The sequence below is a fragment of the Salvelinus fontinalis genome, chromosome 1, assembly GCF_029448725.1.
Source record: "Salvelinus fontinalis isolate EN_2023a chromosome 1, ASM2944872v1, whole genome shotgun sequence".
Lineage (NCBI taxonomy): Eukaryota > Metazoa > Chordata > Actinopteri > Salmoniformes > Salmonidae > Salvelinus > Salvelinus fontinalis.
In genome coordinates this window covers 28,297,504-28,324,549 of record NC_074665.1, presented here as the reverse complement: position 1 = coordinate 28,324,549, position 27,046 = coordinate 28,297,504, and the positions used below count along the sequence as shown (strand labels likewise).

The window sequence follows — 27,046 nt, the reverse complement described above, 5'->3', positions numbered from 1 at the left end:
TCCATTTGTCAGAAAAAAATGCATTTAATTCAACAGACAAGTTTTGAAATAAGGCTGTATAATTGTATTTGGTTGAATATTAAACCAAATGAATACACAGTATTAGTAAGATATTGTCAGCCAATAAATATGTTTAAATTGATAATTCCATTGATCAATTTGATGTTGCACATTTAGGAATTTTCATTTACACCGGGACTTTTTAGAAGGCACAAATGGACCATAAAAGAAAATTGCCTTTCAGTCACTTACCATCAGAAATAACGGAACAAGATATGACGCCACTTAAAATTGTACATTGAGACTTTCTTCCCTTCAGCTCTTTAGGAAAATTCAAACTGGTTGACTGTCAGTCATGGCAGAGAGAACTCTGCATTCATCAGTAGAGGCTTGGGTATGACATCAGATTCACAATGTGTGTGCTGAACAGAGTTAGTCATATCTCCATGATGAAACGTTGGGGTGAAACCTCCCTCACACAAGGGTCTTACCCCTCACCCTTCCTGCTGCTCACTGGTTGGCCAAGGCTGGCTCCTCCATCTCCTCCTCCATTGGCTGACTAGCAAAGCCACTGTCCACCGTCTGATCTGATTAGCAGAGATTTTGGTTATACAGTATGTATTTGCAATGTCAAGTGTATGGTAGAGAGATAATGTTTATGACTATATTAGTGGTTCGGCAATGTAGGATGAGTTCAGTACCTGTGTTTTGTTTGTCCTCTCTCAGCTCAGCCTGTCTCAGTAGTCTCACTCCTTCAGTCAGACCCAGAGACTGTAGAGCTTCCACCAGCCCTTCCACTGGACCGCCACCCAACTACACACACACAGAGAGAGATACTGTCAGCTCGCCCACTATTAGTCAAATACTCAAGCACAGTCGGGGCTCGATTCAATCCATATCACTGAAGTTCAGCGCTACAGCGCGATTTAAACGTAAGTGCAGTGTTCGGAAACTGCATTCACGGTAAACGCCGCGCATGTCGGCTCAATCAGAAATTACCTTTAACTTTCAAGTGCGATATGGACTGAATTAAGCCCTTAATTAATGCATACTTACCCCTAACTAGACTGACACGTGCATGCACGCAGACACACGTGCGCATGCGCAAATGTGCATAAAAAGCCCCCTTTGCTCACCTGGTAATTCTCCAGCAAGTTGTGACAGGGCAAGGGACTCTCCTGATATAGGTGTGCCAGTGAGAGCATGTTGAGTTTCTCTGCCAGCTGTCTCCAGGGCACATTGTTCAGACTGAGGAGCTCACACAGCTTACTTAGCGTCTCACTGTCTAGCTGCCCTCTTTCTGCTGAGGAGAATGGGAACAGCAGTTAGATTACTAGACAGACCACAGGTAAATGTTCAGAGTCAAAATGGTGACCTGAAAGTTCTTACCTTCCGTTTTACTTGATTGTTGACTGGGCTTGGGACTCTGTCTGGTGTCTAGAAGGTTTCTCACCTGTAGCAAGGGAAGCTTTATGTAAGCGCAATGGCAAAAATGCTCAGCCTCTCTATCCACACCACAACAAGTACTGTTTTGAAATCCCTTTTTCTGACAAACGTAGGGTTGATAAGACTAAATCAAATCTCACCTTATGACATTTAGCCAGGTCAAAGGGCGTATGTCCTGTTGCTGATCTCTTACGAGGGTTGACTTGTTCTCCCTCTGAAAGTGGTGGTGTGTCCGGTAGCTGTTGGATCGCTGACTCTCTGAAATCTCTTACTGGTCCATCCTCCTGCTCCTCATCTGACGAGGAGGAGCTGAAGAAGAGCGGCTCGTCGTTCTCCAGATTCTTGTCGGCTCCTGAGGGGAAAGTCGTCAGCGTTCTGTTCACTTAGCAGAGGCTTTTCCAAAACAAAAAAAATTAAATACCCCGGCGATCCACAAATTACTGCTCACGCACTTGAATCTTGACTTCACTGTAGCCCCTTTTCTAACGGACTGAGATAACATGACATGCATTGGATGGTTAGCAGCGGGTATGCATGCATCTCACCTGCAGCAATGAGCATGGAGCAGAGGGGGGGGGAGCTGCGACTGGCGGCCAGATGGAGAGGAGTGTTCCCTCCAAACGTACACATGTTTACATCTGCTTTCAGCTGTAGGACAGGAGGGGACGTGCCAGGTTAGATAACAGAGTCGGAGTAAGAATAGTATGGGTAGCACAGTTTATATATAAGGTGTGTGTGTCAAGACGGGTACCTCTGTGATGAGAGTGCAGGCCACTTTGAAGAAGTTCTCTCTAACAGCCAGGTGGAGGGCGGAGCATCCACTCTTCTGCTCCGGGGCGTTGATCTTAGCCCCGCCTTCCACCAGCAGACGCAGACAGCGCTCTCCTCCCTTACGAACAGCCAGGTGGAGAGGATGGAGACCTGAGAGCGAGAGGGAATGAGAGAGATTAAGAAAATGTACTACAGCAATAAGCACATAGTGCTCAGCTGTAGTTTTTCTAACTTAAGGCCAGGATTCAATCCAACCTCGCTTGTAGACAATGCGTCTTTTAAAAAGGCATTGTTCCTGCACATGTCGGCTCAATTAAAGGCCTAATCCCGGCCTTAAATGAACAGAAATACGACAGCTGAGTTTATTACTACTGAGACTAAGCAGCAACCATAAATTGCCTTACACACCATTGCGTGATTGGTAATTCACATAGGGTTAAAAATCAAACTGGCCATTTATCATGTGAAAGTCTCATAAGCGGAATAAACCCCTTCTTTCCACCATCCCAAATCACCATGATAGTCAGCCATGTTGACCAGGTGGAGGTAGCGTTCTCCTAGGTGCCCCAGCAGGATCCGGAGTGTGACGTCGTCTCCGGCCAGCGCTGCCAGGTGCAGGGCGGTCCGGCCGTCCCGGTCCAGCAGGGTGGGGTCTGCGCCGGCCCGGAGGAGAACATCCACCACCTTAACCTGCCTGGTGATCACCGCTAGATGGAGAGGAGTCTTCAGAGAGAGAGAGAGAGATATATGGCGGACACAGTCAGGAGGGAAGACAAGGGCACGTTGGGAAATATCAGGTCGACACTGAACAGCTAGCGGTCTTGTCCAGGTGTGAGTGATAGAAGGATGAGTACCTGGCCGAGGTGGTTGAGCTTGTTGAGGACATTGTGTTGCTGGATGGTGAGGAGTGTCTGAACCAGCTGCTGGGTCACAGCTGACTGCTGGTGAATGATGGCCAGGTGCAAAGGACTGTGGGGAGACCAAACACACGAGTGAGGCACAGCAAACTCTGTAATGGAGGCAGACGTTCAACTCATATCTTTAAAAACAAAATATTTACTGTGAAGGCAGAGTTAGACTCACGTGTCTCCGTTTTTATCCTGGACCCCACATAGGTGTCTCTGCATTGCCAAAAGGACACGGACGTCCCCAGTGGTGCAGTACTGTAGTAGAGCCCCAGCTGTCTGCTTGCTCATCCGAGTGGCCCTGCTCTGGAGAGTGGCAGCTGAAAACAGGATCGTCTCATTAGCACAACACAACTCTAAATGACTATTTCGCCAACAGCTAGCTAGCTGTAGTTTCCCCCTGCCCCAGCACTGCTCTAAATGTGGCTTACCAATCTGGAAGAGCTGCTGTTGTAGTGGTGAGGCTGTCTGTCCTGGCGTCTGTCCTGGCGTCTGTCCGGCCATCCCTCCCGCATGCTGCTGCTGGGTCCCCTCAGCCTGGGCAGTGGCGCCTGACATCTGGGCTCCACCGCCCCCAAAACCGGAGAATCCACCCTCCATCCACCCCGGTCCATTCATCTGCTGGTTAAACTGGAAGCCTGTGGATAGGAAAGAAACGATTAAGTGCTGATGACATAGCCGTCACAAGGTTTCACGGATGGGGCCAGCGTTTCATCTAATAGCAATGAGATCGAAGGGGCCGACAGAAACAGGAGTTCAAGTATGTACATCCAGGTTCCTCACCGCCACCGCCTCCTCCGAATCCTCCGGCCCCTCTCCCTGCACCCCCAGCCCCTCTCCATTGGTCATTATAGGAGAAGGGCTTCTGCTTTTTACGCTGCACCTCCTCTTTATCTAGGTTACACACACAGAGGAGAGAAAGGAGAGGGAGAAGAGGGAGAGGGGAAGAGAAAGAGTTTAAAGGGTTTGATTCAATCCAACGGGGTCTCTGGCTCTGCATTTCGTCATCCTTCTCCCTTCCAGAAGGGATTGTGAGTAGCAGACTAACTCACCTTGAACTCGGGGAACGTAGGTAAACTGCTTGGGGTCGCTGCAGTCTCCACCTTTCTTCCTTTTCAACTGGAGGAATACAGTGACTTGACGCTCGATCTCGGTGCTGTGGTATGGCGGCGTCTTAAACACAATGGCGTACTGCACAGGCGGGGAGCACGCGCAGTGACATCAACGAGAGAGGTATGAGTAGGATGACACATGCTGCGACGTCAACTGCTTCCAAATACTTCAATCGTAACCCGACACACACACACGTCTGAGTAAAGACTCCGTACCTGCTTGTGAACATCAGTTGGAGAGAAATCACCAAAGGCCTCCCAGCTCCCATCATCCTCTTCATAAAAGCGGATCTCAATGTCATCTGGAAAGTACACCAAAATATGAGAAGAGGAAATTGTGTAAATTGTTTCCCACACAAACTATTGTGAAATCAGTGCGGGGTGAATCGGCACCCATATAGCTAGGAGTTGGTCCTTCACCTTTCTGTACTTTGTCACACAGTAGGAAGATCTCATCTCCTCCCAGCACAGACCCACTGGTCTTATCCATACGGGAGATCTTCAGGTTCGAGGCATTGGGTGACTCTGAGTCGAGAAAACATCAAGTTAATTACTGATGGGTGGGTGGGTATTGGGTATTCACATAGAACGTTCTTAGTTGAATAATATGGATTAGTGCTGGACTGGAACAAAAGCCTGCACACACCCAGGACCAAGATGGAAGAACACTGAGGTGAAGGGGGCTGTACTCACTGCTGTCATAGATGGGGTTGGAGACCACCGGCTTCAGGGCCCTTGAGAACCCGCCGTTACTGTCCTGGAGGTAGGCCGTGAACTTCAACCTCACTATGTTCAGGTCCATGACCTTCCCAAGCTCCTTGGCAACTCTCCCTATGGCTTGTTCCTCTGCTTCTGTTTGAGGTAGACAGAGAGAGGGCCTGTTTGTCGCAGTTTTCACAAAGACATTTATGTGTGTGTAAGTCATGCATTAAGATTTGCACAAATATGTTGGTTGCACATTGTATATCTCAAGTTCGGATTCCTTAGTAGATTTCCTCATTTAAAAAAAGCCCAGTGACATAGGGTTTCAGGCTCTTACCAGTAAAATGATAGTGCTGCCCCCCTTGCCTCCTCTTCTCATCTCTCAGTCTCTTGCACAACACTTCCCCCACCCCTCTCTTAGTGACATGAAGGATGCCCAGGTTACTGAACCTACAGAGAGAGAGAGAGAGAGATAGAAACGGGAAGTTAGAGAGATGTTGACATTCGCCAGTCATGTTGCAGCTATTGTACACATAGTCCATTCACAGACTATGTTAAATGAATCCAAGTGGTACACATCTAGCTTGTTATTATTACCACTGCTACTACAGTCTCAACACAATACGATATGACAAAGCCAGGCAACCCATCAGTACTCACTGCGCTGTGAGGTCATTTGGGCCCACATCCATACTGCATATGCCACTCTCCGTGCAGCACTGCCTCCCCACCAGACTGTGAGCGTGGACCTGGGGGGGGTCTGAGTGGGTCACCAGCTGCACCTCCACCCTGGCAATCCCCACATAGTTAGACACCTGGGGGGGGGGGGGGGGGGGGGGAGTTAGCCTATTATTAAAGAGAAGCATGTCCATGCTCTATAATGTGTGTGTATATAGTTGACTATATGACAGTTGACTATATGACTATATATATGACTTTCTCTCAATACTCTATCACACGAAAACAATTGATTTTAATTCCTAACACGCGTCTAAAATAATCCTAGCATGTCAATATATCACATATACACTTTCGAAAGCTTATTGGGCTGAAAGCAAGGCATCTCAACTCCCTTGAACCAAGACGCCTGATGAAAAGCAGGCCCGAGCCAGTGAAGCTAAAAAAGACAGCCAAGTATCCAACCGTGTGTACTACAGTGCAGTAGCTGACCTTGACAGTTGGATAGGTCCTCCTGTTCCTCTCGCTTGAGGCCCCTGGGAGCCCGCCGTGGGACGGACCCTCACACTCATAGCGGAATCTGAAGCCTCTCTGCAGACACAGGGGGACAAGGAAGTCAAGGGATAATCCCCAGCAGCAGTGACAGCAACTTACTGTAACTTTATAAATCCTGGACTTTCCAACACACCGTCATATTCTAATGGCATTAAAGACCGGAGTAGGGGTTATTTATATTTGTACATTCCAGTCTAGTTCAAAGGGTAATCTTCTCTGGGAGAGTTGAGTTAGATCTAACGTACCGATAGAACAATTGTTGGGTGTGAATCAACCCGATTATGTAAATGTCATAGTTTCACAATGAAAAGAGGGAAGAACTTCTGTTCAGTCTTATGCACCTATTTGAACAGAAACGACAACATCATTCCCCTGTTTAGAGCAACTCTGAGCTCACCTGTTTGGGCTCCTCGATGATCTGAATGTAGGGTCCATGAGCTGTGACAAAGAAACACACAGAGTCACTGTCACTGGAAGGGGGTGGCTACATAGAGGTTCACATCCAAGCCCTTCAAATAAACCAGGGCAGAGAACCCACAGAACAAAAATACACAAACACATGCATTACATAGTGTAAAAAAAAGAAGTTTAAAGTGTGTATGACATCACAACATGTGTGTACAGTTCTGAAAGCCATATCAAAAATGTGTGGTGATATTACATTACCACTTGAGTGCACAGTACCATAGCCACATCAAATGACATCACTACAACTCGAGTATGCTGTTACCATGTGTATTACCATGTGTACGTAGGGTAGAAAGTAGAAACCCACCGGTCTCCGGTACATAGGGCTCGATCTTGACATCCACAGGGGGCATGAAGTCATAGGACGAATTCATCATCAGCTGGGGAGATCACACATGTTGTTATTACCGCTTCATTACTTTCTTTAACGCTAACGTAATAGAAGAAAAAAAACGAGACACTAACACAGCAAAAACATGTCAATATACTGTAGGTCTTACCTCGTTTTCAATCATTTTCATGCTGTACTGAGCTTCATCCATTCTGAAAAGCGAGGAATACAAAATGACCAAATGTACTGGCTTGCCAAAAGTCTTTCCTCCTTTCTGTTCATGAACAACTAGTCTCCCGACCTGTCAGTTATGTACTGTAGAGACGTAACACATAGACAGGAAGCTGTTTACTTCAGTACTACTCAATGCTCACTTGACTCAGTGTAATTCCCGCCACCCCCCCCCCACGACTCAAAACCAAAAAAATGTAAGAAAAAAAAGAACCAAACAAAGATAAACGTTCAATCCCATACACTGGACTCGAACATTGTGGTTTCACTTTCTCATACTCTACAGTAAGTGAACAAGGAAGGGTGTAGTAGTGTTCTATTTTTTTCTTTCCCCTCCCCTCTACCATCACTTCAAGGAAGTTGAGCAGGGAAAAATAACAGAGGAAAGCCCCCAGAATACCAGCTCAGTGCTGCCACGGGTGTCAGATTGATGCACTACACCAGATACAAAAGCTTGATGGTTTTTTTTTAAATAAAAAGGCCTCAGCCTCTATATTTGTCTCTTTCTTTCTGATAACATCCAACCTTCAGCCTTTCCTCCTCTTTAGCTTTAAGGTTTTTCCTTCAGCAGCTACCATTCTAAATTGACTCGCAAGCACAGAAAAGTTTTCAAAAAATTATTTCTGAACTTAAGTACTGTAGAATAAGGCTACTTGGATAAAAGTCCTGACTTAAACTGATGTTAACTGAGGGTCGCTCTGGATAAGAGCATCTGCTAAATGACTGCCTGAAACAGTCTTCCGACTCTGAACAATAGGGAAAATCCCTGCCAACAAAGGGCCCTATTCTAGAATAATGTACCTGCATCTCCTGTGCTCGTCAGGTTCTACATTCTTTGTCAGTTGCTTCCACTGACTGGGCCGTATTCATGTTGTAGGTACATATGAAATGTGTAACATTGTCATGCAAACTGTCAGAGTGTCATGATGATGAATTGACAGTTATTCTGAGGTTTGATCAATGCCAGCAGTGACATCTGTCATCTATAACAGAAACTGTGGTTGTCACAATACCAGTATTGCGATAAGAAAGGAAGGAAAGGAAACAAAAGCATGAAGCAGACTTAAGTTCTTGAGGCTAACGGTCCTAAAAAAGTCCTAAAAACGGCCTTATGGTTGTCACCCAGAGTCAATTGTTAATTTAGCAAAAGTAGGTTTTAAAAAAGGACCATAGAGTGAAATCTGCTTTGTGTTTTCGCCAAGGAAAATCTGGTATTGTAGTATCGCAATAGAGGTATCGTGACGGCACTAAACAGAACCGAGCCCTTACATTCAGAGTGGCATAAGAGAACGACGTGTGGGTATATCAGAAGACTCAAGAATGTGCAATTATGCATGACCAGATTAATACGGCAAAGACAACTAGATAAAAGTTGGCAAACACCACCGCAGCAGCAGAAAGCTGAACATAGCCACCATTTAACTCTAAATACGTTGGATAGGGCTAGACCTACTCCACCTCAGCTATCAAAGAATTAGCCAAACAGTCAATTGTATTTGTGTGTGTGATTTTACACCAAAACATGTACAACCATTTACGGTCGATTCCTTTAAAAACAGACCTCAGGTCCTTGAACTGGACTTATAGTCCCAGTCTGTTCAAAAATGACCCCAATCAACTGGAGAGAACAAGCAGCTGTCAAAGACTGTAGAGACCAACAAAAGCAGCACAACAGTCACAGCAGCAGTACATACCGCAGTGCTCCAGACATGATGCCCATCAGTGGATCATAGATGATGATTTTTCAGGCTCACTGTCACCTACCTGCAATAAAATGAACCTGCTGTTATTAGTGCATTGGCTATTTCCTGTGGGTTTAACATCATCCCACTGTCTGCCACTACAACCTCCACTAGTAGCTAACTGCACAGCAAGTGTGTGTGCTCATATCCAAATGGTACAGACTAATAGCAGAATTTCCAGGCTGCTGCTTGCTGAGATGGGGACAACCCCCAACCCACTTTTCCCCATGAAACAATCCTGAACAAATTAGAATGCAAATCACAGACAATCAGTTGGAAGCAAAGTCTATATTAGGGCATTAAAGTTGTATCATTAGCCATGATTTATACAATAGCCACAACTTTCCAGCAAGATAGGCTTCTTGTCAAATGAGTTTAAGAGAGTGACAACTGTCATGGATTTGGGAAATTCCACAATGAGTGTTACTGGGACTCCCTGATTTTTCACTTTAAAATGTATTTAATGTATAACAGTGCAGATGCAAAGTTGGGTAACAGAATTACGGTTTGTGCCGCCATTCTGTTACGTAACTTCGCATCTGCCCTGTACTGTTATTCGTGTACGTATTTTTGTAAAATGTTCAGTGGACATTGTTAGAAGTAGTCCTTGTGCATAAAGTTGTATTGTTTGTTTAACTTTGCAAGTATTTGTTTTTTATTTGACATACATTTAAGTGAAAAAAAGTGTCTCCGCATCACTGTTACCATGGAATTGCCCCATTACCCTTGCATGTTATAAGCTATCACTATCTACTGGTTGTAATGTAACGTTATATGATTATAAAACTGTAGCAGGGAACAGACTACAATAGGCGACATACACAACAACACACATCAAACTGCATTTTGACACAACAGACAATAACTGTTTATGCAATTCCGTACCTTTGAACTCCTTGAACTTGACCCACCTCTACGCAATGAACAAGACAGCACAACTGCTGTAGTAGTAGTCGATCAAACCGATTGTGAAATGTCACCGCGTACCTCAAAAGCACACTGCACACAGTGTTCACTTCAGTGTCAGCTGAAATCCGGGATTTGCTCCATGCATTTCTGTTCCATGTATTTCTCCATCGAGTCAACCGTTGATCGTATCCAAGCTATCTGGTTAGTTAGACTGTTATGATCGCCTGATCGCATACCGTCTATCAGTCAGCTGGAAAGCCCCGGAGTGTTGGGGGAATTCCGCAGACACACGTGTCAAACTCGAGCTACCGATTGGTTGTGGGAAGTGACCAAATCATTTATATATACACTGGATGACTAATAGGGGGCACTGTGTTGAGGCCACTGTGACTACATCTTGGCAGCCCCACCATTTTAAAACATATTTTGGAAGCTATAGAAACGCTATTATTGATGTCTACATTCGTTTTTGCCACATTTATTACATTACAAACACCTTAATGCATACTTTTAAATTACATTATGTGAGCTAAACATTTTCTTCTTTTTTTTATCCTTAAAGTAGAATTTTTTAGATTACTAAAATGTTACTTTCCCCATTACAACAAAACACTTAAATCCATGTAATTTTGTCTTTGAAACATTTAATTGAAATACTGTAGAATTCCATTCATTCCTATAGAGGACTGCTCCTACTGGGTAGTGCCAATATGGCCGAACGGTGGTGGCAAAGCCTCTCAATAACCAATACATAGCATTAGCAGCTAAGTGGTTATATACATGAAGGGAAGTGACTTGCCTACAAAATTCCCGCCTTCATTTAAAAAGCTATAAAATGACGTGGCTTGCAATCAAGAGGTGCAAGGAAGAACGTATTGATGCTTGTATGTTTCTGTAATAAATGTTGATATGACAAAAAATATATATATGCTACGGCACTATACTGCAAAATTTGTCCACTGAAAATAACTTTGTATTTCACATGAGTTATTAATATTCCAACCAATTCATACAAAAATAAAGTAAATTGTACATATCAGACTAGTACTTTCTGGGATTGTGCCTGAACATTCATCACAGATCTTTTTTTTTCTTTTCTTTTTTTTTTTACCCCCTTTTCTCCCCAATTTTCGTGGTATCCAATCGCTAGTAATTACTATCTTGTCTCATTGCTACAACTCCCGTACGGGCTCGGGAGAGACGAAGGTCGAAAGCCATGCGTCCTCCGAAACACAACCCAACCAAGCCGCACTGCTTCTTAACACAGCGCGCCTCCAACCCGGAAGCCAGCCGCACCAATGTGTCGGAGGAAACACCGTGCACCTGGCCCCCTTGGTTAGCGCGCACTGCGCCCGGCCCGCCACAGGAGTCGCTGGAGCGCGATGAGACAAGGATATCCCTAACGGCCAAACCCTCCCTAACCCGGACGACGCTAGGCCAATTGTGCGTTGCCCCACGGACCTCCCGGTCGCGGCCGGCTGCGACAGAGCCTGGGTGCTAACCCAGAGACTCTGGTGGCACAGCTAGCGCTGCGATGCAGTGCCCTAGACCACTGCGCCACCCGGGAGGCCCAGTCACAGATCTTTGAGGTCTCTGTACTGCTTCATGTGTTCTCGATCAGAACCAAATATCAAATCTCGAGCAGTCTGGTAGGGTAGTTCAAACTCAGCCCTTGTAGATCACTTGGTAGAGCATGGCGTTTGCAACGACAGGGTTGTGGGTTTCAATCCCATGTAGAATTCCGTGTAGTGATCAGTATGAAAATGTATACACTCACTACTGTAAATTGCTCTGGATAAGAGTGTCTAGTAAAATTACATGACATTTGGAGTTGAATCAAGTGAGTAGAGATGACTTACAAATCCAGCAGTAAGAAGTCCTGGGCAGTGGGGACAATGTTCTCATCAGATGGTAAGGAGGAAGGTGTGTCTGAGAATGACAAGTAAGGAGTAGAGCCTCTCAACCAATACCTGTACTAATCTGTTGCTGTGAGAAAGAAAGAATACTGATGGTGAGACCGTGTCACAAACTGCAGATGAGAAAGAGACAAGATGCATGGGTTGAAAGACACTGGGAAAAAAACTCCTCTTACCCACAGGCTGGTGCAGCTTGTCAGGAGGAGTGTCCAGCAGGACAGGTATTCAGCACCAAGTTCTCAGAACCCTTGACCTTTTCCATATTTTGTTAGGTTACAGCTGTATTCTAAAATTAATTAACTAGTTTTTCCGCCTCATCTATCTACACACAATACCCTATAATGACAAAGCAAAATGTTTTTTTGTTTTTTTTGTTGAAATGTTTGCTAAAAAAACTGAAATATCACATTTATTCAGACCCTTTACTCTGTTGACGCAACCTTTGGCAGCGATTACAGCCTTGTGTCTTCTTGGGTATGACGCTACAAGCTTGTCACACCTGTATTTGGGGAGTTTCCCATCCAAGCTCTGTCAGGCTATTTTCAGGTCTCTACAGAGATGTTCGATCGGGTTCAAGGCCGGGTTCTTGTCCCAAAGCCACTCCTGCGTTTTCTTGGCTGCGTGCTTAAGGGTCCTTAGGACCTCAGACTAGGGCGGAGTGCACTGGAGCTGGTTTTCATCAAGGATCTCTCTGTACTTTGCTCCATTAAGCTTTCCCCTCGATCCTGACTGCTCTCCCAGTCCTTGTCACTGAAAAACATCCCCATAGCATGATGCTGCCACCACCATACCTCACCGTAGGGATGGTGCCAGGTTTCCTCCAGACGTGACACTTGGCATTCAGGCCAAAGAGTTCCATCTTGGTTTCATCAGACCAGAGAATCTTGTTTCTCATGGTCTGAGAGTTAACTCCAAGCGGGCTGTCATGTCCCTTTTACTGAGAAGTGGCTTCCGTCTGGCCAATCTACCATAAAAGCATAATTGGTGGAGTCCTGCAGAGATGGTTGTCCTTCTGGAAGGTTCTCCCATCTCCACAGAGGAACTCTAGAGCTCTGTCAGAGTGACCACCGATTGCGAAGTTTGGCCGGGCGGCCAGCTCTAGGAAGAGTCTTGGTGGTTCCAAACGTCTCCCATTAAGAATGATGGAGGCCACTGTGTTCTTGGGGACCTTCAATGCTGCAGAAATGTTTTGGTACCCTCACCCAGATCTGTGCCTCGACACATTCCTGTCTCGGAGCTCTATGGACAATTCCGTCGACCTCATGGCTTGGTTTTTGTTCTGACATGCACTGTGGAACCTTATATAGACAGGTGTGTACCTTTCCAAATCATGTCCAATCAATTCAATTTACCACAGGTGGATTCCAATCAAGTTGTAGAAACATCTCAAGGTTGATTCATAGAAACAGGATGCACCTGAGAAACATTTGTTTTTTATTTTTAATATCTTTATCCCCCTAAAAAAATATTATGTTTTGTCATTATGGGGTATTGTCTGTAAATTGATGAGGATTTTTATTTTATTTGATCCATTTTAGAATAAGACTGCAACATAAAATGTGGAAAAAGTGAAGGGGTCTGAATATTTTCCAAATACACTGTATGCAGCGACTGATAGAGCAGCAGAATTAAATTCAGGATGAGTCGTCAGGCAAACATTTTTGTGCCTCGCCCAACCAAAAACATACAAGCATTTCACATCTGCTAAGTAACATTTGATTTGGATCCCATTGTATTTTCCTGTGACCCTCCAAATAAAGTAATGTTTCTGGCCACAGCCCACTCTTATGTAGGAATTGCAACGGCCATGAGTCACACGAGTAGGCCCCAACCCACCGTTTGGCAAACAAAACCTGTTGTAGCTGCTCACCCGTGTACTTCTGGGACAAGAGTGTTAAGGTCTATCTCCAGGCTGGCGCTGCTATGTTTGGCACAGGAGCCCCAGGGGGGTGGAGTACAGCTCCAGCAGGCCTGACCTCATACTCTCCCTCACCAGCAGCACCCTGAACTCCCACACAGCATCTGCACATGAGCAGGGGGCGGCAGATCACGCATACAGCATGATCTAAATAGTTAAATAGCTAGTTGGATTATGTAATGCATACAAGTGGAACGATTGCTAGCACTTTGCTAAATGTTTAACAATGTTACCGTAAAAATCCCTGTTACTCATTCTTACTTGTCCTGACTTTGCTTTTGTTCCTGTTGATGCGGATGCATTGCAGCCAGGTCAATGCAGCTCCCCAGAGCACCACTGCCCCCTGCTGTCTATCCGCCCTGCTCTACAGTCAGCACAGCCTTCAGTACTCCTCCTGTCCTGGACATGCCCTCTGCCAAGGCTTGCAACACTGGGAGACACAAACAGAGCCAGACACACAGGCTGCTGTTGTCACACTCATGTAGTGATGGCTGTAATGATGTCTCATGTAATGATGTCCATACAACCACCTTCCATATCAAAGTCAAACAAAATGCATATCAGACAAAAGGGATAGATTCAGACGTGTGTGTGTATATACCGGTTTGAGTGACAGCTGTGGTAATCTCTGTCCATGTGACCATGCTATGTGGTGTGCGTCAACATTATGCGATCTCCTAGTCTGTGGCGTGACCTATGACCAACTCAGTGTGTGTGACTTAGAGCAGTGTCTGCACCAGTGTGTCTGGCCTCAGAGTCCCGAGATGGGCGTGGGGGATGGCATTAGGATTCTGAGGGACGTGAGGAGGGACGGACACCAGCAGGGAATGCTTCTCGCGCAGGTAACCACAGCCACCGGCCATTCACACGCTGAGACTGCAGAACACAGAAACATTCATTCAACTCTAGATGTAATGTGGGACTTTTGTGACTCAACGGTCAAAGATTAACATGTGCAAGGGGCTTTCACAAATACTGTCACGTAAAGACACCCCCTCCGAAACGCATTCATTGTTTCATTCATCCCTTATCAGAAAGCTATTCGAATGATCACACTATGCCAAGTGCAGAAAGCAATAGGGAGTGAGTGAATCTACACCATCAATAAAGAGAACTGTGATATTAGAACTTCTAGAAATGGGTGATAAATATGCCACAAGCTAAATTAAAGGCACTTGAGTAATCATGCTGCAATTCCCCATCTAGTCACCAGATTGGGCTAAGGCCTAAAAAGGTGCCCAGGTTGGAATAAATACTATACAAAAATATATATAAAAACGCAAAATGTAAACCGTTAGTCCCATGTTTAATGAGTTGAAATAAAAGATCCCGAAAATGTTTAATACGCACAAAAAGCTTATTTCTCTCCAATTTTGTGAACAATTTTGTTTAGATCCCTGTTAGTGAACATTTCTCCTTTGCCAAGATAATTGATCCACCTGACAGGTGTGGTATATAAATAAGTTGATTAAACAGCATGAGCATTACACAGGTGCACCTTGTGCTAGGGGACAAAAGACCACAAAAAAATTTGCAGTTGTGTCACACAACCCAATGCCATAGATGTCTCAAGGGAGCTTGCAATTGGCATGCTGACTGCAGGAATGTTCACCAGAGCTGTTGCCAGAGAATTGAATGTTCATTTCTTTATCATAAGCCACCTGCAATGTCGTTTTACAGAATCTGGCAGTACGTCCAACCGGCCTCACAACTGCAGACCACGTGAAACCACGCCAGCCCAGGACCTTCACATCCAGCTTCTTCAGCTGCGGGATCGTCTGAGACCAGCCAACCGGACACCTGATGAAACTGTGGGTTTGCACACCCGAAAAATGTCTGAAAAAAAAAAAAATGTCAAAAACCTCAGGAAATCTCATCTGCGAGATCCTGAGGCCTATTGTCGTGCCATTCATCTGCAGCCATCACCTCATATTTCAGCATGATAATGCACAGCCCCATGTTGCAAGGATTTGTATCACAGGAGGTTGATGGCACCTACATTGGGGAGAACGGGCTCGTGGTAATGACTGGGGTTGAATCAGTGGAATGGTATCAAATAAGTCAGGTGTTTGATGCCATTCCGTTTGCTCCGTTTCGGCCATTATTATGATCAGCAGCCTCCACTGATCTGTATACAATTCCTGGAAGCTGAAAATGTCACAGTTCTTCCATGGCCTGCATACTCACCAGACATGTCACCCATTAAGCATGTTTGGGATCCTCTGGATCGACGTGTACGACAGCGCGTTCCAGTTTCCACCAACTTCACACAGCCATTGAAGGGGAATGGGACAACATTCCACAGTGATGAGTAGCACATCTCCAGGTGAGGTCTTTACAGGGGACTGAGTGGGGTTTGCTGGGCTGTACAGCTCTGGAGAGCTGGTGGTGGTGGAAGTGGATGGTGTGGGTTTAGGTGGTGTTTGTGGAAGTCCGGCTTTCACAGGGCTGTTCTCTGGCTGTGTCCACAGCCTTACTCTCAGGAGCAGGGCCTGGCTGACTGTCCATGCACTGAGGTACTCAGTCTCCACAAACACAGATGGAGCAGGGGCTTGGTATGACTGCAGGTCAGACCTAGGGGCAGACTCAAGCCCTGGGTAGACCCCTCAGGGGCAGACTCAAGCCCTGCTGTCCAGATATTCCCTCAGTGACTCAGAACACAGGTCCTCATCATTACCAACTGCTTGCTCATTCTGGGCAGGTGAGCTCTCCAAAAGGGGCCAGGACAGCCTGGGCTGTCTCTTTGCAGCCCGGTTCTCTTTCTAAGTGAGATCCGGTTTGGGTCTCAAGACCTTGGAGTCTGGTACCGTGCTTGCTGGTACTGGCCACCTCGCCGGGCTCCGATGAGACGTCAACCCCATCCGGATCGTCTACCCTCATCCTCCCTGGGCGCCCCTGCCAGCAGAGCTCCATGGTCCTCCACTGACCAGACTGTCCAGGCTCTCCCTCAGCAGCATCAGACACAGGTGTGAGTGGAGGTGCGCCTATGAACACATGAATCTTTGGCTAGTCAGTCATGCAACTGCTTTCACTTAATGCCATGTCAGTATCTCTTGGGTTCCAAAGAAACTGTGATGTGAATTTTCTGTTGTTGAAAAAGGAAAGGATCACCTGCGAAGAAAACGGTCTATGATATAATGCATGTTGATAATGATTACTTCATCCCTTTGATACATTTCTAATGTTAATATGGTTCTTAATATGGAGGGGAGGACTAGAAGATGTGTGAATTGACCTTGGAGGGGTTAAATACTGTACGTCTGTGGAATTTTACTTTCTCTCTTCAAACAGGGCACATTTGTCACAAACAATTCCAAGGATATATGATAAAAGCACAACACATGTAACTTTTTCATCAAGTCAACATGAGGATTTTTTGGGAAATGTATAACACACGACTCAGCAGAAGTGGTGATTTGAAAAACACACGGTAGAGCCCCCCCCCCCCCCCCCCCTGTTCTGAAAACCCAGCTTCACGGGGACTTTAGTGCAGCAGAGGTATACAGCCCCACAGCTGGCAACGATAACAGAGGTCATTTGTCAGAGACAAATGTACACATTCCTGGCATGTGAGGGGTTTTTTCCATGGGGGGGAAAAAAAGACTAAAAAAGGCCGTGTAATTGGGAAACTCCACAGAGCTCACCAACCAGAAGATGGGTGTTGTGAGCACACGAGCCAATGATACACCAGAACCGTGCTCTTTGAAACCACACCGAGATTCATTGCAGCCCTCAAACTACAGAATGGCGGGGTGAGAGACAGGAAAATATGAGAGCGAGAGAGAAGAAAAGAGACAGAGAGGGGGAAACGAAAGGATATACAAGTGTGGTCAATTAAAAAGTATGGTGAGACTAGAGAGAAGGAAGCGAAAGTTTTGAAATGACTGAAGTGTGCCTTCTGATTAGCAATGTCGTGAGTGTGCTTATACCACAGAAAAACTGCCAAAGTTTGTGTGCAATGTGTTCCTACAGCGAACTAGTGAAAATAAAAATAGAGCACTTAGGTCACAAATACATGGAAATGCCAAATTGTATCTAGCTAGAGCAAAAACAATGACATTTTGTACTGGGGAGTGGCCTAGGCTGATCCCTTAAAACCATTCGAATCCATTTGCTGCAGGTTAAAACAGGTTTAATATCCCCTGGCGTCGTGTCCTGAGGTGTACTGGTCTTATTTCATTACCGTCACCACTTCCTATAGCAGTGTGAAAAGACAAGCAACTCTCCCTGACCTCATGACAATACTCCAAACCATCACGATCCAGTTAATATAATATGCACACACAAACTGGCCCATAATGTCTCATACAGTAATTTGGCCAAGGCCAGTCCTTTACTCCTCTTACTGCTAGACACACTTCTCTTCCAGAAGCCCCTGGAAAAGAGCTGTGGTTGATCATTGCTAGATTTCTAATTTAAGCAAGCGTGGTGGACTTGACTGTGTGTGTGTGTGTGTGTGTGTGTGTGTGTGTGTGTGTGTGTGTGTGTGTGTGTGTGTGTGTGTGTGTGTGTGTGTGTGTGTCCGACCCTAGGGGTGATCTTATCTATTTACTCAGGGTAGAGTCTACAGCAAGGGGGTCGGTATTCCCTGCACAACTAACACCAGTTTAGCGGTAGTAAGGATTTACAAAGTGAAACAGCTTTGTATAGCAAGGATGCAACATGCTACCTACTGTTTGATATCAGGTTGCATCAGCCAGTGCTGGGTGTTTGGAGCCCACTGAGGCTTGCAGTCGGACACACTCAAACTCAAATTATTAGTGATAGATCTACATCCAGACGTCAGATTGGGCGTCAATGGTACAGATGTGACTTCAGGAGGACACCCATAAAACACACCAACGTGCAATGTCTAACTACAAGGGACACGGTCTGCCTTGGTGGTCCTTCATAAAAATTGGGCTGTAGTGGTATATGACTTTTACAGTTTCTACAACCGCTACAGTCTGCAAAATAACTAAATATTTTTTAATTGTATTTTTTAAAGCAGCATATGGAATATATTCTCCGCAGTGCTCTTCAACGTTACTCCCTTTCCATGGGTGAACCTGCTGTCTTTCAAAGTGGCAAGACACGTTTTGAAGGCGGTTTGGGGTCAATTTGATGGTGCTGCAGGTCAGAAGAAAAGACCCAGAATGTGTATCCCAATCCATTTCCTTTTCCTAATTCAGTATTTCCTGTATAGCTCACACCCCTTGAACATACCCCTCCAACTCATGAATATATATAGAGTACCCCTGTATGAGTCATAAAACCCATAAAAACTATCAGTCAAACTCATGAATATATATAGAGTACCCCTGTATGAGTCATAAAACCCATAAAAACTAGCAGTCAAACAGGGAAATGGTTCCAATCGTTTTTACACCTTTTATTTTTCCCATAGGGGAGTTTAGAAACACTTAATACGGGCTGTGTTTCGTGTAGGCTTTCCCTGGCATGACATTTTGTTAACCGTGTAAATCTCTTTAGGACAAGCTGACTTTTATCAATATATTCACCTGTATTTAACCCCCCCCTATTTTTTTTTTTTTTTGCAGTGTTGTGTTTGAGACCACCTAAAGCGAGACAGATTCAAGACCAAGACCAGAGCAAATCGAGTCCGAGTCAAGACCGAAGGGGGGGTGGGACCGAGACCAGGAGGGGGACAAGGATCCAAGACCAGAAAAATGCAAGTCCAATTCAAGACCACGATTGCAATTTTGTCAAATCGCCAGCATAAGAGTTTAAAATGTCCAGTATTTCTATGTTCATATTTCAGAAGAACATATGGATTCTTTAGGAATTCAGAATGGTGGGGGGGGGGGGGGGGGGGGGGAATCCATGCTGAGGGAAAATAGATACACTATACTAATTATTACTAATCCAAAACACAGTGGGGAACAATGAAGGCCTTCTACACCTTCAGAGAAAGGCTAATGATTTTCTTAAATTATTCTAATAATAATTCTAATTACATAATTTTTTTCAATGGCGTTCTGATTTAATCTATTCAGTTTTTGTTGGAAAGGGTTAACGCTGATGAGAAAAAAAGATCCAATCAGGGTTTTTCTTTGGTGGTCTCTGGGGAGATAACCCTAGCTAGCTAAGTCAGCCATTGGTTAGGCCATCAGAAGCTAGATAGAAGGCATCTCCCATTTAACTGTATTAGGGCAACATTTTGGAATGACTGTAGAATCAACCAATCACATTTTTACTTGGAATGGGTGGGACCATTTTTACAAAACATTTATGAAAACTTCTGCCTTCTCAAAGAACAACAGGTCACTGAGCAAGAGCAAGCAGTCTTTTCCCACAGTCTAGCTAGCTATATATTGTTGAAGGCTAGTTTGCAGTGGCTGCAACAGGTCTTATCGAAAAGGATGTTGCTATTCGTCAGCTTCTCCCTTTTCAAGAATAACTTTTAACAAGAAGTTAAGTTTAAATGATATCATCTGTTTTTTTTATTGGAGCTCACTTGCTTTTGTTAGCCATCTCTTTGATGGTAAAATAAAAAATAAGCAATCTCTTTGAAAATAACTTGTGTTTGAAACATTGTTACATTTAAACTTTAGGTCACTGGATACAGCCTGCAAAGCGAAGGAAAGGAAAGGCACACGGAATAAGCCACTGCTGTTAAAAAAAAAACATTGCTGCACGTCTAAAGTTAGCAAAAGCGCATCTGGCAAAATATTCTGTGGACAGATTAAACTAAAGTTGAGTCGTTTGGAAGGAACACACAACACTAGGTGTGGAGAAAAAAAGGCACAGCACACCAACATCAAAACCTCATCCCAACTGTAAAGTATGGTGAAGGGAGCATCATGGTTTTGGGCTGCTTTGCTGCCTCAGGGCCTGGACAGCTTGCTATCAGACGGAAAAATGAATTCCTAAGTTTATCAAGATATTTTGCAGGAGAATGTAAGGCTATCTGTCCGCCAATTGAAGCTCAACAGAAGTTGGGTGATGCAGCAGGACAACGACAAAAAACACAGAAGTAAATCAACAACAGAATGGCATCAGAAGAAAATACGCCTTCTGGTGTGGCCCAGTCAGAGTCCTGACCTCAACCCGATTGAGATGCTGTGGCATGACCTCAAGAGAGCAGTTCACACCAGACATCCCAAGAATATTGCTGAACTGAAACAGTTTGTAAAGATGATGAATGGTCCAAAATTATATGGTTGAATCATCAGCATACATGGACACATATGCTTTGTTTAACGCCAGTGGAAGGTCATTGGTAAAAATAAAAAAAGTTTTGAAAGAGTAGAGGGTCTAGTGAACTGCCCTTTGGTACACCACACTTTACATGTTTGACATTAGAGAAGCTTACATTAAAGAAAACCCTAAGTTATATTAGATGGATAGCTCTGAATCCAAAGACAAGTTTCCTTAACAACAGGTTATGGTCAATAATATCTAAGGCTGCACTGCCATCTAACAGTACAGCTCCCACAATCTTCCTATTATCAAATTTCATCAGTCATTTGAGTCAGCGCAGTACATGTTGAGTGCCCTTCTCTATAAGCATGCTGAAAGTCTGTTGTTAATTTGTTTAGAGAAATCACATTGTATTTGGTCAAACACAATTTTTTTCAACAGTTTGCTAAGAGCTGGAAGTAAGCTGATAGGATTGCTGTTAGAACCAGTAAAGGCTGCTTTACCTCTCTTGGGTAGCGGAATGACTTTGGCTTCCCTCCAGGCCTGAGGACAAAGACTTTCCTCTCTAGGCTCAGATAGGAGTGGTTATAGAGTCAGCTACCATCCTCAGTAGATTTCCATTTAAGTTGTCAATGGCAGGTTTGTCATTATTGATCAATAACAATTTTTTCACCTCTCCCAACCTTAGAAAATTGAAACTTACAATGCTTTTCTTTCATAATATTTTTTGGGTGTATAAGTACGATGGCTCTGTTCGTTTTTAACATCATCCACATAAGAGTCCCAGCAAAATCTTTAGTATGATCGCTTATACACTATTTTAGGCCCAGCTTTTAGATGTTTGGCTTTCCTGGATATTAGCCAATATATTATGATCACTGCATTCAATGGGCACGGATACAGCTTTAGAACAAAGTTCTGCAGTATTAGTAAAAATGTGATCAATACATGTGGATGATCTTGTTCCTGTAGTGCTTGTAAACACTCTGGTAGGTTGATTAATAACCTGAACCAGATTACAGGCACTGGTTGCAGTGAGAAGCTTCCTCTTGAGCCGGACAGCTTGATGAAAACCAGTCAATATTCAGGTCCCAAAGAACGTAGACCTCTGTTTACATCACACTATCAAGCATTCCCACATATTATTTAAATACTGACTGTTAGCACTTGGTGGCCTACAGCAACATCCCAAAAGAAAAGGCTTTAAATGTGCCAGGTGAACCTGCAACCACAACACTTCAACAACACTTGACATTAGATCTTCTCGAAGCATTACAGGGATATGGCTCTGAATGTATACAGCAACACCTCCCCCATAAGCATTTCGGTCTCTTCTATCGATGTTGTATCCTTGTATTGCTGTTTCATCAAGTTAATTATCTAGGTGAGTCTCAGAAATGGCTAATATATGAATGTTATCTGATGTGAGCAAGTTAATGATTTCATGAACCTTATTTCTAAGGCTACATATATTAAATGACCAAAAGTATGTGGACATCTGCTCGTCGAATATCTCCTTCCAAAATCATGGGCATTAATTTGGAGTTGATCCCGACTTTGCTGCTCTAACAGCCTCCACTCTTTTGGGAAGGCTTTCCACTAGATATCGGAACATTGCTGTGGGGACTTACTTCCATTCAGCCACAAGAACATTAGTGAGGTCAAACACAGATGTTGGGAGATTAGGCCTGGCTCACAGTCTGCGTTCCAATTCATCCCAAAGGTATTCTATGGAGTTGAGGTCAGGGCTCTGTGCAGGCCAGTCAAGTTCTTCCACACCGATCTTGAAAAACCATTTCTGTATGGAACACGCTTCGTGCACAGGGCAGAATCGTCTAGAGAATGTCATTGTATGCTGTAGCGTACAATGGGACCTAGCCTGAAACATGAAAAACAGCCCCAGACCATTATTCCTCCTCCACCAAACTTTACATTTGGCACTATGCATTGGGGCAGGTAGCATTCTCCTGGCATCTGCCAAACCCAGATGGTGAAGCATGATTCATCACTCCAGAGAACGCGTTTCCACTTCTCCAGAGTCCAATGGGGGTGAGCTTTACACCACTCCAGCCGACGCTTGGCATTCCACATGGTGATCTTAGGCTTGTGTGTGGCTGCTCTGCCATGGAAACCCATTTCATGACAAACAGTTTTTGTGCTGAAGTTGCTTCCCCGAGGCAGATTGGAAATCAGTAGTGAGTGTTGCAACCAAGGACAGACGATTTTTCTGCGCTACGCAATTTTATGACGGTGCCACGTTGAGAGTCACTGAGCTCTTCAGTAAGGCCATTCACCTGCCAATGTTTGTCCATGGAGATCGCATGGCTGTGTGCTCAATTTTATACACCTGTCAGCAACGGGTGTGGCGGAAATAGCCAAATCCACTAATTTGAAGGGGTGTCCACATACTGGCTGGGCTAAATTATTTCCTCTTCTGGCACACAGCTTCAGGTTAGTCCTCGTTGAGGAAGATGTACGTTCCTCCCAAGTTCTTGGCCCTTTCCAGAACAGCTACGTTGTCCTTGAACCTCAGGAACTGGACCACTATTGGCCTTGGCCTGTCACCTGGGTTGGTGGTGGGTTTTCCAGTCCTGTGGGCACACTTCACCTCAATCTTCCTGTGGTCCATCTTCAGTTTCTCCAAGATTATTTCCCTCACTTTGTCCCCAGACTCCATCCAGGGCTCATGTGGAGATTCTGCAATTCCGTTTTTGTTGATGTTCTTCCTTGATTGTCCCTCGAGATTATCTGATTTCGCCGTCATTGTTATCATGGATTCACATACAGAACTGATGTCCTCGCTTAATGATTTACATATTGCTGTCATCTTGCCATTCTCCTGTTTTAACTCATCGAGCTGACCCTGGGAGAACTGCAAACTGTTCTTCAGGTCCTGGACCTCTCTGGTCAGGTTGTCTTTTATTAGTTGACTCCACAAGTATTTGGAAACAACACTTGAAGCTATTTTCTTCTTGTTGGAACAACTGCTTGTAGAACTCTGTTTAAAAGATCCTTCACCTGTGATAGAGAGACACCACTGTCCTCAATGATACTCCCGCCGGCTTTGGTCTTTGTCATGGTAGCAACGTAGGTTACGCTGTTACTCCTCGCCGTCCCAGACAGAGCAGGTTACAGGGAAGATAGGAAACAACAAACGGCAGGGATCTAGACAGCCACGAGCCCAGGACAATCCACGGTCCCAGCCACAGCGGCTAACCGCGGCGTGGGCTGCGTTCAAGCCCTCAAGAAATCCCTGCTAGCTTGATAGGCAGCTTGCTAGCAGCTAGGCTAGTTGCTATGGCAAGCAGCTCCTCAGACCCGGCCTTGGTCGCCACGATTACTTGGCAGATAGCAGAGAGCCGAGCAACTGATGCCAACCGCGTTGCAGGATCCAAATTCAAAAAAGGTAGCTAGCTAGTTATGAAACTTTTTCAATAGACTTTAAAAACTTTCCAAAACAACAAACTGAGCTCTCCCTCATTCAACGATGTGCCATAAAGAACGTCAGAATCGAGGCAAAGGTAAGACTAGCTAGATTAACTATCTAATGTTACCTAAATGTAGTTATGAATAAATAAATTGGCTAAATTTCTTTAAAAATTGACAATTCTGTGAACTGTCTTGTACAATGTTTTAATTGACATAATACCTGTTAGCAAAGGTGTCAGCTAGAGATGACGTGCAGGAGCTTGCAGGGATTTGTAGTTTTGCATGATGTCTACTTTGATGCTAATTAGCATTTTCGAATCAGAGTAAATAGAGACGAAGATATTGATAATGAGATTTACATGGTTATCAAAATATCCCACCAGGGTAAGCCTACACAAATCACAGACCTTATTTTAAGTGTTTCTAAATCCCCTATGGAAAAATGAAAAGAACCATTTCCCTGTTTGACCGCTAGGTTTTATGGGTATTATGACACCTCCACTGTGGGGTTCTATTCTACAAATGCAAATTAACCCTCTATGCTACCACATAATTCACTGTACAGGATTATACAAAAGTATTGACATTTAGCTTTAAATCAACGTCAAGACAACAGTGCCATGTTCAGTAAGAAAATGTTGTAGAGGTTGCAGATAGAAATGCCAAGACTAGAGTTGATGTGATTCCTTATTATCAGTGGCGATTTTAGCATGTAAATCTTGGTGGGGCAAACTCAACATATATATTTTTTTATATTTTTCATTATATTTTTACCCCTTTTTCTCCCCAATTGGTAGTTACAGTCTTGTCTCATCACTGCAACTCCCGTACGGACACGGGAGAGGCAAAGGTAGAGAGCAGTGCGTCCTCCGAAACACAACCCAGCCAAGCCGCACTGCTTCTTGACTCAATGCCCGCTTAACCCGGAAGCCAGCCGCACCAATATGTCAGAGAAAACACTATACCGGCAACCGTGTCAGACTGCATTGCGCCCGGACCGCCACAGGAGTCACTAGAGCGCGATGGGACAAGAACATCGCTGCTGGCCAAACCCTCCCCTAACCTGGACGAGGCTGGGCCAACTGTGCGCCGCCCCATGGGTCTCCCGGTCGCAGCCGGCTGCATACATAAAGCTCTTCTTTTCAGCCCCATGGAGTGAATCCTTACCCCCGCAACAGCTGGCAATCAGCGGAGCCTTGTTGAAGGAGTTCATTCAGCCTCATGTACTGCCTTTTTAAAAACAGCTGATAAGGCTGACTTTCTTAAACAAATGTGGTTTCTACTGACAATTGAGATGTACAAACTATGGCATAAGAGAACGATGAGCGGATAAGAGGCAATGCGTAATTTTGATTAAGACATTAATGAGTGAGCTAAGACGGACGTAGTCAATATAACAATTTGTTTAGCACTTTTGAATGTACAGTACAGTGACAGAATTCAGAACATGGGCTGTTCTTACAGTATTCTACCTGTACACCAAGTCAGCACCGTAGTATAAATAAAGGGGGCCTATAAGCAGACAATGAAAGCACTTACAATATTTGATGATGACATTTCTCTAAAACAGGCTATAGGCTACATGTGCAACACCAAGTCAGAACAGTAGGCTAAGTTATGAGGGGGAAAGGGACCAAATTATTAAGGGGCACATGGGCTACTAACAGCTTACTACACAACATAGACTTAGTATTACTTTCTTTGCTACAGTACACATAATTTGTGCAGTAGCATACAAGACATTTTTGGACTCACCTTGATGTTCTATGCTCACTTGAACAGGAAGGTGATGCAGAAATCCTTCTTGTGGGCAAATTGTCATCAACTTTGTCATTCTCTGGATTTATAGTGCTTTCAAGACAACTGGGAACTCGTAAAAAAACAAATGTCAAATCATGACATCAGTGATCTTCAGGTCAGAGCTCTAGAAAGACGCTTGAGTTCCCGACTTGGATAACCGTTTTACCCAGTCTGAGCTTGTTTTTCCAAGTTCCCAGTTGTGAGTTTACAGTTGTGAGTTTACAGTTGTTTATTCAACCCTTTCTGGTCCATGGGGTTGCATGTGAATGTTTATCCTTTTAAGCTTGGAAAAGAATTGAACCACACACCCTCTCTACTAAATAGCAGGCTAGTGATTGCTTTGCAACACTTGCAGTTTGCCACTGACTCCAAAACATGAGTGACATAACACTGAGCCAATCACAGCGCAACTAGAGAACATAACCAACCCCTACTCTTTGTATTTTCTGCTGGCTGCTCCACCACCACAGATGAGACTGAGCTAGCCTGAAACACCTGCATTTTGGAGCTGCCTTACTAAAGAGAGCAAAAAAAATATCATGTTTTTATGCGATTTTAATAACTCAATTATGGTTTTTGTTACACTGTTTGCAAACTGATATGTAATACCTTTAATGCCAAAATAACACGCAAAACAGGCACAAAAAACTACTATTTTTTGCTAAACAGATGGGTCTCAAAACATGTGGGGCTCTGCCTTGTAATGGGGTATTCATTACGTCGATTCTGTTGAAAAACGTTTCTTAACCGAATGCAAACGAAACTGGGTGGGAACTGCCTGAATTTACTTAACTGGGTGGGAACTACCTGAATTTGTCCAAAATCAATTATTGTGGTAGTTGCAAAACCGAGCGTTTCCAAATGTTTGTCTACACACCTGCGGAACGCCGCCCAGGGAGCGGAAAAATGTGTCGCGGGGGCGCGCATTACTTCGCATATGCGCGTTCAAGTGGAACCCTCCCCTGTGAGGTGGGCATACACACAAACACG

The 27,046-nt window shown here is 44.5% G+C and overlaps 1 protein-coding gene across 8 annotated transcripts; it reads right to left on the bottom strand.

Moving 5' to 3' along the window:
- Positions 1 to 4: 4 nt before the first annotated feature.
- Positions 5 to 27,029, bottom strand: LOC129852055 (nuclear factor NF-kappa-B p100 subunit-like). 8 transcript variants are annotated; one of them, XM_055918246.1, is made up of 24 exons: positions 26,012 to 27,029; positions 8,894 to 8,963; positions 7,138 to 7,180; positions 6,912 to 7,017; positions 6,567 to 6,607; positions 6,107 to 6,205; positions 5,597 to 5,751; positions 5,274 to 5,386; positions 4,928 to 5,086; positions 4,655 to 4,759; positions 4,451 to 4,536; positions 4,175 to 4,313; positions 3,891 to 4,016; positions 3,554 to 3,760; positions 3,301 to 3,442; positions 3,072 to 3,186; positions 2,733 to 2,940; positions 2,198 to 2,367; positions 1,992 to 2,094; positions 1,587 to 1,798; positions 1,390 to 1,453; positions 1,137 to 1,303; positions 702 to 813; positions 5 to 587 (listed from the first exon to the last, which is right to left on the bottom strand). In XM_055918246.1, exons 2-24 carry the CDS (start codon positions 8,917 to 8,919, stop codon positions 511 to 513), a joined length of 2,775 nt encoding a protein of 924 aa, XP_055774221.1. In that variant the 5' UTR covers positions 8,920 to 8,963; positions 26,012 to 27,029; the 3' UTR covers positions 5 to 510. The 8 variants fall into 8 exon arrangements, with proteins under 8 accessions (XP_055774221.1, XP_055774220.1, XP_055774222.1 ...); XM_055918245.1 differs by lacking the exon at positions 26,012 to 27,029 and adding an exon at positions 11,710 to 13,864; XM_055918247.1 differs by lacking the exon at positions 26,012 to 27,029 and adding an exon at positions 9,827 to 10,763 and having other exon boundaries at positions 1,137 to 1,300.
- Between the last annotated feature and the right edge of the window lie 17 nt (positions 27,030 to 27,046).